Source organism: Myotis davidii, unplaced genomic scaffold, assembly GCF_000327345.1.
Source record: "Myotis davidii unplaced genomic scaffold, ASM32734v1 scaffold330, whole genome shotgun sequence".
NCBI classification, from domain to species: Eukaryota; Metazoa; Chordata; class Mammalia; order Chiroptera; family Vespertilionidae; genus Myotis; species Myotis davidii.
Window position 1 is genome coordinate 5,896,372 of NW_006283770.1, and position 11,032 is coordinate 5,907,403.

Sequence of the window (11,032 nt, forward strand, 5' to 3'; positions counted from 1 at the left end):
GAAAGAAGTAAAGTTTCTTTTCATATCATTCTACATGACAGACTAACTTTTATTACTATGGCAATGGAGCCCTAGCTAGGCATAATCCTTTAAGATGGTATAAAATATAAACACTCCCAATAAGAAAAACATTAAGCAAGACATTTCATTATCTCTGATCTAGAAAGGAAAATTTTCCAGTGGTCAGGGAATAAGAAAAATGGTGACAAGGGAATTTATTTTTATACTGGAAAATAATTTAATATATTTAAAACTTGAAGATATTTATATTTATTTATTTTAAGTACTGGGGAATTTAACTTTATCACTAATTTCTCTCTCTTTCTTGCTTTTCCCCTAAGTTCCAAACAGCAAAATAACCCATTAAAAATCATTTCTTTCCACACCATTACACCTATATTCCCCCCATCTTGTCCTGATTCATTCTGTCAGTTTAATCTAGCATTATATTTGCATCACAAAAACATAAATTTCTTGAGGAATATGGAATCATTTTAGTTATATAACCAGGAATGAATAACTCTAAATTAACTGCAGCTGAAATCTTTTTAAGAAAAATTTTTTTATCACTTCTACCATACGTACTTTCTTATTGTCAGAGATATCAGCAATAAACACCAATTTCTAGATTTCTCTGAATTCAATCTTGACAAGGTGTTCTCTAAACAAAACATACTATTGATTTTTGAAGGGCAAAACTTTAATCTTTATGTCTTTAATTTAATTCCTGGATGGTACAACATCCTGAGGTATTGTTATCTTACAGCTCAGAGAACTAGCTATTCTTGATGGGCAACAGCACTGTGGGCATTCTATCTGACTAGGATGTTCTTTCTGCCAAACAAGGATGAGATTCTACACTTAGATGGTGAATGTTCAGTTCCTTCCTAGGAACATAATGCAGCATTCTACCAGGTAACAGAACTTCTCTCTCTCTTTTTTTTTCTCTCTTTCCTCTTCATGTGCTTCAAACCTGATCTAACTACCCAGGACTCTTTGAAGTCAAAGGAAGCTCTGAACCCAGGGAAACTCTGATGTCTGGGGCAGTCTCTCAAGATAAATGAGACAAACAGAAAAGAATGTTAGAAGAAAAAGAGAGAGGATGAACACTTTAGGGATCTTGCACCATCTTGATGCCTGAGTGGTTGAGAGAATCATGCACAAAAAATCAAGTCATGACTGGTAGGAAAAGAGCAGAGGAAATAGACATTTGGATTCTATCTGGACCAGGAAGTGAGAGTTCATACATCAATATAACAATTATTCTGTCTGTCGGGACATGCCAACTTTGAGTCAGGTAATTAAGAGTCAAAGGGCAGAAAACCTGACCTTGGGCTTATCACTTGTGTTGGTTTTCTCACCCTGATAGGATATTAGAAAGATTACTTTTGTTTAGATTTTTGCCTTTAATGATCCTCAGCCCCAAGAATATTAACATTTATAATTATAGTGAATGGCACTTAAATTAATTACAATTAAATTGCTGCACACTACTCTTAAAGGCTTCCACCAACACTGCCTGATTATGTAGAATCTCTGCAACACTTTCATGCAAAGGTTAAAATTAATACTATAGCTAACATTGGTTATATATTTTTTTCTATTGACCTATTGATGCCTGGAAAGAAAAAAAATATGATAGAATATAATTTATTTTCATTCAGGGTATTTTATCAAGCCAGAATAGAATAAAACAGTCATGAACTTATAACTAAAATATTAAATATGTAAACTGTCTCATATATTTATTAAATTTTCTTTCAAATATTAGAGTGTTTGAAAAATTCTTAACACGGGCATGCTTCACACATACCAAGCATAACTTACCTACTCAAATGTGTTTACACAGCTGTAAAATCCCCACATGAACTATCGTGCAAGGAAACTAAAAATATTGCTATGAGTATGAAAATGTGAGATTTAAGTTGCTAGAAGAAACTTACCTAGGGCTTCCTGTGACATCAACTTAGATGGGCTCAAGTTTGTTGATTTTTTTAAAATTCTGCTTTAACATCTCTCTACACACAACGTAGTTTCACTAATTCAGAGAAGATAACCAGCCCATCTATCTCTGCCACTACTGTCCCTCATTTCAAGATACCAAGGAGGAAATTACACACACACACACAGACAAATATTGTGGCCTCCAGGTTATGTATACCCAATTTGAAAGCCTCCTTTTTCTCTATGGGAAATATTCAATGTAAGCCTAACTATCTGGGTTTTAGTGAATCTACTCTTGATCTTGCACAAATCACTTAGTCTGCATCTAAACAATGGGTGGAGGGAGAGGAGGAAGAAATGAATACAGAGGACCCAAACTTTGCTGAACTTTAGAATCACCTGAGGAGCTTTTTAGACATCCCCGGGTTGCTCCCAATAGGGATTAAAACAGAATGTCAGGCCAGGTTTCAGTCATTTTTAAAGATACTCAGGTGATTCCAATGTGCAGCAAATTTGGGAGCCAGTAAATTAATACATTCATGGAGGCACTTTTAAAATTAAAAAAATGGAGGGGCTTTCATATTATACTAGAGGCCAGATGCACGAAATTTGTGTAAGAGTAGGCCTTCCTTCCCCCTGCTGCTGGCACCATCTTCCCTCTGGCACCCGAGACCCGGACTTCCCTCCTTCCCTCCGGCTGCCGGCCGGCACCTGGGACCCAGGCTTCCCTTGCAGCCCTAGCTTCATCTGGAAAGACGTCCGGTCTAATTAGCACATTATGCTTTTATTATTATACAGCACTATACAAAGTGATATAGGATATTACTCCCAAATTAAGTATAGCACTGTAAAAAAAAATACAGTGTTTTAGGAAGATTAATCTTCTGTTTGGGTTTTAGTTCAGTAGTCATAAAAAACTATACATAAATAATCACTTTTATCTATTTTGCCAGAAGTGCAGAAAGTTTGTTGTTTTTTATTTGTATTTTAAGCTGACTTTAACATTATTTTAACCTTACTTTTTTTCATTTCCCTATTAAAAGTTAAGAAAAGTATCATCTCTCTTCTTTCCTTCAAAAAACATCAAACATCACACTTTTATTACATGTTTACAATAATAAGAGAAAAGAATATTAGAATTAATATGTGGAAAATAAATCTGAGGAGTCAGAAAGAAAATAATTTGTCCAAAGTCCTTAATTCAATGCTGCAACCTATTTAAAACAAACAAAAAGTTACTCACTCCAAATATGTTTTTCTAATATTCTGCCATAATGATCTACTTGAAAACAAAGACCTATTTAGTAAGTCTTCCTTGACTAGATTTTGTTCATTGCCTGTTGGCATGTATTATTTCTCTGCTAAATTTTTAGTCAGTGCGTCAGATTGGGCTAGTTTGTATACCACAGTAATCTCCATCAATTTCTATAAGCTTTCGTTTAATTAGACTTACCAAAAGGATTATGTAATTTATGTAAGTAGAGAACAAATATCACGTTGTAAATAGAGACAGTAATGCATCCATTCCCAATCAAGCTCTCAAAATAGATTCAACTCATAAGCAACCACAAGTGTGATCCACATCCTAATAGTTATTTTGCCTTAGTTATGGGCTCTTTTACCTTCGTGGGCTTGTTAGAATCCATGCTCTCTTTGAATTTCTCCTGAACAGTTTCTGCAAGTTGGCAGAGCAAGGCACCATTGTCCAATTTCTCCATAAAAGTTTCTGCCGTAATCTCCTTCCCTGAAATAACCAGAAGAAGCATTACAAAAGCACAATCATGCCCCACACACAGATGTGACACTTCACGGCAGCATATCTGACACAGTTTTATCATCAACATTTCTATTCCAGCTGAGTTATCTTGTCTGGGATAGGAACTCACGGGAAAGAATTACAGCGGGGCCTTGACTTACGAGTTTAATTCGTTCCGAGACCAAGCTCATTAACTCAAATTACTCTATCAACTCAATGCAAAAAATCGGCCGAGAGACAGCTGGTATCTCAAAAAACTCGTTAGTCGGGACACTCATAAGTCAAGGCCCCACTGTATTCCTTTGGAGTTTTATGTTATCCTTTGGTAACAAGAATCTCAACATTTTACATTTGAATAAAATAGTTTCAACTGCATACGTGTTTTATTTCATATTAAAAGTGACAAAAGGATATTCTGGGTGAAAGAGTCCCACCATTTACCAATCAAGCAGTCAACGAAACTCAAAGAACCAGCTTCTACCAATGACTGTACAGCTTAGCATCTGAGATTTGCTCAGTGGCCCAGCCAATTCCTTGGGCCTGCAAGGCAAGGGCATAAGGCAGACTGGTATGTTGTGTTACATATATGCCTTTGCTCTCTTCTTTAATTTGAAATAGAGCCATCTTATATCAAAAAGCAACCATCACTGGCTACTTGAATAGCGTGGCCAATGCATAAAGCCACATCTTTAAATCCCGTTGCATTTGTTTTCCCAATTGGGATCACATGTACAGGTAAAATCAATGCTGTTGCTAAACTCTGTGTAAACACACACTCTCTCCAACCATTCTCTCCTCACTACACTCTCAGCTTCTTCCACTGCTCTTCTGAACATGATTCACAGCTGTCCATCCCTGACATTTAATTGGTTAACATTGTTTTTCCTTTCTCATACGTTCCCAAAGCATATTTTCCCTTTTCTTTTGTTTTATAACAGCTTTATTGTGATATCATTCACATACTTTACAATTCACTCAGTTGAAGTGTAAAATTCAATGGCCTCTGACACTGTATTCACAGGCTTGTGCAATCATCACCACAAACAACGTTAGGACATTTTTGTAACACCCAAAAGAAACCCTTTACCATTTAATTATCACTCCTGATTGCGCTTTTCCGCCAGCTCCTATAAAACCACTAAAGTTCTTCTTCTATGCTCCCCTAAACTCATTTCCCTCAAAGCTCTCTCCTATTCCTGGTTCTATAATTCTCTATTTCAGAATATTTTATCTTCCTGCCTTAATGTCCTGTAAGTTATTAATGACAAATCCTGTAGATTCATGCTTCCTTCTGCTTCTTGTGCCACCATCTTAATAAAAAAAAGTCCTGATCCAAACTTAAACCTCTAGCAAAAAGAGCTATTCCTTGCACCCTCAACTTCTTTGTCCAATACATATCACACTCATTGCTAAAATTATTATTGCTAAACACCACCCTCACTGGCTCCTTCTTCATCTTTATGAAGAGTCCCTAGTCTTCGTCTCTACTTAAAATATAAAATATTTTACCCACTTTAACCCAATATCTAAAGGTCTTCCCAAATCCTCTAACCCACCTTTCTAATCTAACGTCCTTACACTCTGCTCCGTGGTCTGCACCCTGCCTTCACAGTTCCATTAGCCCATCTTCCAGTTCCTGCTGTCAGGGCTTTGATTCAGGCATGACCCCTGCCTGTAATGTCCTATTTCTATCTGTCTAGCCACGTTCCAGCTTCCCTTTAATCAGAAATCCAGAAAAAGGTTCTCCCAGTTCACAATGATCTATTTTCTGTATGGTTATACTCATGGGTATCACTCACATTGGCATTGTCAAACTTCTGTAGCTGGTAATATGTTTTGTTTAAATTTTTTGTCTTCCTCAAATACACTGTAAACCTCTTGAGGTAAATCTGTATCTGTGTGTGTGTGTGTGTGTGTGTGTGCGCGCGCACACACACCTACAAAGGTAAACATAATGTTATTCACATAGTAGGCACATAGTAAATGTGTTCAGTGAGCACATGAATTAACAGATGAAGAAATAAACTATTGGGAAACTGAGAAAACATTGGGTACTAACTCTGTGAAAAGTGCTTAAGGCAAAATAAAAGGAAGTATTTTAAAGTTTTCTACAGTGCCTCTCATAGTTAACCTTTATCTTAAGAAAAATGCATGCAGCTCAAATCCATGAACACTTAAATATAACCCATATGGAACAATAGATAAACTACTGGCTTAAAGTTAAATTCACAACACCTAATATATTTGTATTTCAAGACACATCTGTTTGAAATGATTTTCTTTTTTAGATTTGGGGGAAGGGCAGTTAAAAAGGGAAAGATAATTACTTTCTTTAAAAATGTTCTCTTTTCCCCTACTGGATAGTTCACATTTCAGCCCCCAGTTAGAATAATAACTTCTGCAGGTGGCAAAACATCAGTAGCTCAAATTACTCACCACAGACATAGCCTATTCAAAATGACTATTATTTCAAAACTAGAGGCCGAGTGCATGAAATTTGGGCATGGGTAGGGTCTCTAGGCCTGGCTGGTGATCAGGGCCAATTGGGGCCTTTCGGCTGCCAGCCAGGGCCTTCCTTCCCTGGCTGTCAGCTGCAGGCCGGGGCCTTCCTTCATTCCACGCCGCCACCTGGTGGTCAGCGCAAGTCATAGTGAGCAATCAAACTCCCGGTTTCCTGGTCAAACTCCTGAGGGGATACATTGCATATAGATAGATAGATAGATAGATAGATAGATAGATAGATAGATAGATAGATTGTATGCAGCTCAACACAATTCAGGAATTAAAGTAATAATCTCAAGAACAAAAAGCCAGCACAACTGAATTTGTATGATGCATTCACCATATTGGCCTGCATTTTCTAACAAGAAAGTTATTTTGCAGACAAGTATGAAAAATAAGTCCTATATAATAAAAGGCTAATATGCAAATCGACCAAACGGTGGAACAACCAGTCACAATGATGCACAATGACCACCAGAGGGCAGACGCTCTATGCAGGAGCTGCCCCTTGGTGGTCAGTGCGCTCCCACAGGGGGAGCACCACTCAGCCAGAAGCCAGGCTAACAGCTGGCAAGTGCAGCAGTGGTGGTGGGAGTGCTATAAGGACCCCTCGGAGGATGTCCATTTGCTGGCTTAGGCCCACCCCCTGGACTGCGAGAGGGCACAGGCCAGGCTGAGGGACCCCCTTCACCCCCACCCCCCGCCAGTGCACAACATTTGTATTAGAAATATTTTCAAAATTACCAATTAAATTCCAAGGTAAAAAAAGGGTAAACTTTAAATTGTTAAATATGTATTAGTTTTAAGATTTTCTACACTTAGATGAGGTTTTTAGGTATTCTTATTTCATTAAGCTCTATGGCAATTTAGAGATTCTATTCATGATGTTAAGTGACAAGATAATTATAATATTTTAAAGAATTTATAAATTACGAAAAGAAAATGTTTTTCATTAAAAAGTTACTATCAACTTACCAAAAGGTATAAATTTTACTTTATGCATTATACCTGAAAATTTTTCTAATTTTTCTTTATCCTGATTTCCATGAATACTTGAAGAAAGAATTTACATTGAACATCTGTATTTAATGAAAAATATATTAGGTGTCAGCTTTCAATTCTGTATATTTTATAGCTCCAAAAGGTGAGATTTTTTTTATTTTTTTATCTTTTTATTTTTGGCTAAGGCAGACACTGTTACATACTTTATAGTTGAAATGTGCTGCCTCAAATTAAGGAAAAATGCAAGATGGAGAAGTATTTTTAACAACCATCACATGTAATGTACTTTCCATCCAAAGATTAAGAATCATAAAATATACATTTAAAATGTAGTATGTAAGAAATCAGTCATAATTCTTGTAAGGCATGATATATTGTCTCATTTATATTAAAAGTATTAAAAAACAGAATATAAAATTAGCTGAATTTAACTATGACAAATCCATTAGAACAGGCTGTGATGAACTAATTATAATTTCTCAAGTAAACATTATACATTAAAGCTAAATATCTTTGTTAGCAGCAGATATTTAATGTGTGTAGCTGGTTTGAGACTTTAGGTTATAAATACTAGAAGCAGTAGGATTCTTGTACCATAGAATCATTTCTTCCCCAGCCCCATCTTCCACATTGTTGATATGTTTGGGAAAAGATAGGACAATGAATATTTAATTTAAATTTTCTTGGCATACTGACCCTCACTGGGTTGTGCAGACTATTGACCTGAAGTTCAATCTAAAATAGTCTAGTCTAGAGGTAATGTCTTTACTTCCTGAATTTATATTGTTGACTTTGATCTTCACACCATCAATTGAGTCATGATTGACAGCTTGCCAGTAGACAAAGATCAGGAAGTTTGGTTAAAAAATGCCATTGGTCACTTCCTATTAAAATAGTAGGGCGGGCACAATTATATGAAATAAACATCTGTCAAGTAACTAAAATCAGCACACATGCTTGCCATAATATCCATAAAGATTAAGTATCTACCTTTAGTGTTTTAAAATGGAGCCGCCCTGGGGAAAAAGAAACCTTTTTACCTTATACTTTGCTGAGAAAGAATGTTTTCCTCCCAGTAAGCTAGTAGTACTAAATTCAGGTTCCTAAAAACATAATAGCATTTAATAAGGACATTAAACATTTGAGTTCTTACTGTATGCCAGGCAATTTACATGCATTCATGTTTTTTAATATGCTCACAAAACTGTGATGTGGGTGCTACCATTATATCAATTTCACAGATGATAAAACTGATACACTTAGATTATGTAACTTTTGCCTAAAGTCACACAAGGAATCTGGCTCTTTAACTCTAGGTTTAGAGTTATGCTCAGTCACCATGCCCTTCTACTTTAGTAAATGTTTGCTAAATATATGACTCTTTCCTTTTACAATGCACTCTCCCGAACTCATTTGTCTCTTTCACTATAGAAACTCCACAGAAAGCCCTTCAGGAAAAAACAAAGCAAAAAAACAGCTTAGGGCTGAAGATAGTGATAGCAGTACTGAAAAATGAATAGCAGTGCACCTTGTAAATTGGAGAATGGCTGAGAATGTCATTCAGGCATGTTCTGATATGTGACCTAATTTACTGCAGAAGAAAACTGGCATATTTTATCTCTACAGGTGATCGGATAGAATCTAACTCTTCTTGAAACTCCACTTCACCTCTCAATCTCAGGATGTTTTTTTCTAATTGAAGAACTCAAAAGAACTCATCTGCTGTCTTAACTCGAATTAGTCAGTGTTTTGAGACTGAAATCTGAAGGTTGTGAGGTAGAAAATGATTCATTCTATCCTGAAACCCTAGATCAGCACTTGCCCCACAGTGATTCCAATTCTCTACCCTGCATTTATATCATGACAAGACAAAGCTGGTTTTGTTGGAAAAGTTGAGTAAAAAAAAAAGGGGGGGGGGCAGTAACTTCTCTGAGAGGTGTCAACTTGTGAACATGAACTTGATTCTTTAGACTTTTGAACTAGGAAAAGATGACACCTTTCCAAAGGAATTTTTATGTACTATATCAAGAATATAAGAACTCTGCAGGATAAACTTCTGGTAAAAGGGCCTCAAGAAAAACAACAAGAAAGCTGTTCAAAAATTATTAGACAGCAGTTGCATTAGACAGCAGCAACACCAATCAAGTAGACACTTAATGTTTTCATGCTAGAAACTGGCTATTTTTATAAATAACGTGTAAAGTAAAATTACATATCAGTCAGATTAAGCATATAACAACTGAATTTTCTCTTGTGGGAAGTCAGAGAGACTTCATTTCAGAAAGTTCATTTCAGCTATATGAAGGAGGAAATCATCAGAGCATCAATTGTCACAATGCATTTCTAAATGGGAATAAAATCAATTCAGCAAAACTTGATTTGTAATATATATTATGATTTACTCAAAGTCCCTACATATATTGAAACACATATGTCTACAGCTAAAGAGCTACAGTCTTTAAGAACAGTGTCTATTTATTTGCTACTTAACTATAATCTTTTCTCAAAAACATATTCCCATGTGATTTCATGTAGTGTTATTAAACAAATACTAATTAAAGATAAAGGTAGATCGTCATTTTCAAACAAAGAAACACAAGTGAAATAAACAATTTGAGAACATGTATGTTAGTACATTCATTTCAAAGCTAAGTCAACAATTTTCAATAGTCCAACAATAATCATTACATTTGTAGAATATGCCTCTTCTATTTAAATGGTGTTTTTGCTATGATATGGTGCTGTTAATTTAATAACATGTTGTTTATTCAAAGTGACAATTGAGTTTTTTCCAAGATGTATTTTTATAATTATTTTTTAAATATATTTTATTGATTTTTTACAGAGAGGAAGGGAGAGGGATAGAGTTAGAAACATTGATGAGAGAGAAACATCGATCAGCTGCCTCCTGCACACTCCCTACTGGGGATGTGCCCACAACCAAGGTATATGCTCTTGACCGGAATCGAACCTGGGACCCTTCAGTCCGCAGGCTAATGCTCTATCCACTGAACCAAACTGGTTAGGGCTATTTTTATAATTATTTGATGTTCAAATATGTCCTAAGGACGCAGATCAATAACAAATGGAAAAATAGCTAGTTCATGAACAATAATAACAAAACAGAAGGTCTTAAATAGAGATGAAATGTTTGTAGGGGACAATGGCCAAAGAAACATTTTATAGTGAAGAATGAAGGGGTATTCAGGATTCTTTAGCTGCTTTTTCTTAATAATGGCCATAAAACTGCTCCATGGAGCCAGCTGTTGAAAAATATACTTGGACTATACAAACTATTTTCAGTAAGGTCAGCTGATATTTCCAAAGATATATGAGTAGTCAGTAAATATTACATGATGATCTTATGAATCACATTGATGTGCTATCCCATAAACAAATCCCAACTACCACTGCTATTTATTCATCTTAGTTAACTTTTTACAAGGCAGCTGGCAGTCTATGTTCTTATGAATAAATAATATTTAATCTAAAAATTTGCTATTGCTCCTTTAATTCCAGGCCTCAGAAAGTAAAGTGATATGTATTAGTGTAACTGATTAAGTATCATATACTTGAAATTTATAGTATTAAACCTCCATATGTGATATGAATATGAATACTGGTCTATGGACCAATGAAATAATTTTCTTCTCTATCAAATATTTTTTATCTAGTAGAAATATCTAAATTCAAATTGAGTGTTCTTTAAGAAACTACAGCTTTCACTTGATATTTCATATGAAGGACCAGAAATATCTGAATTTAGACCATCATCAATACTCCTTTTGAAGGGCATAAAAAGAAAAATGTTACAATTTAATCAAATAC

The 11,032-nt window shown here is 35.5% G+C and overlaps 1 protein-coding gene across 4 annotated transcripts in view; it reads right to left on the minus strand.

The window, feature by feature from the left end:
* The window catches only part of GAS2 (growth arrest specific 2), a 117,449-nt gene that overhangs the window by 94,614 nt on the left and 11,803 nt on the right, over positions 1 to 11,032 (minus strand). For all 4 annotated transcript variants that reach the window (XM_015566620.1, XM_006753964.2, XM_015566617.1 and 1 more), the window contains exon 3: positions 3,567 to 3,688. In XM_015566620.1, coding sequence (XP_015422106.1) covers positions 3,567 to 3,688 — 122 coding nt within the window. The remainder of the gene's footprint in view (positions 1 to 3,566; positions 3,689 to 11,032) is intronic.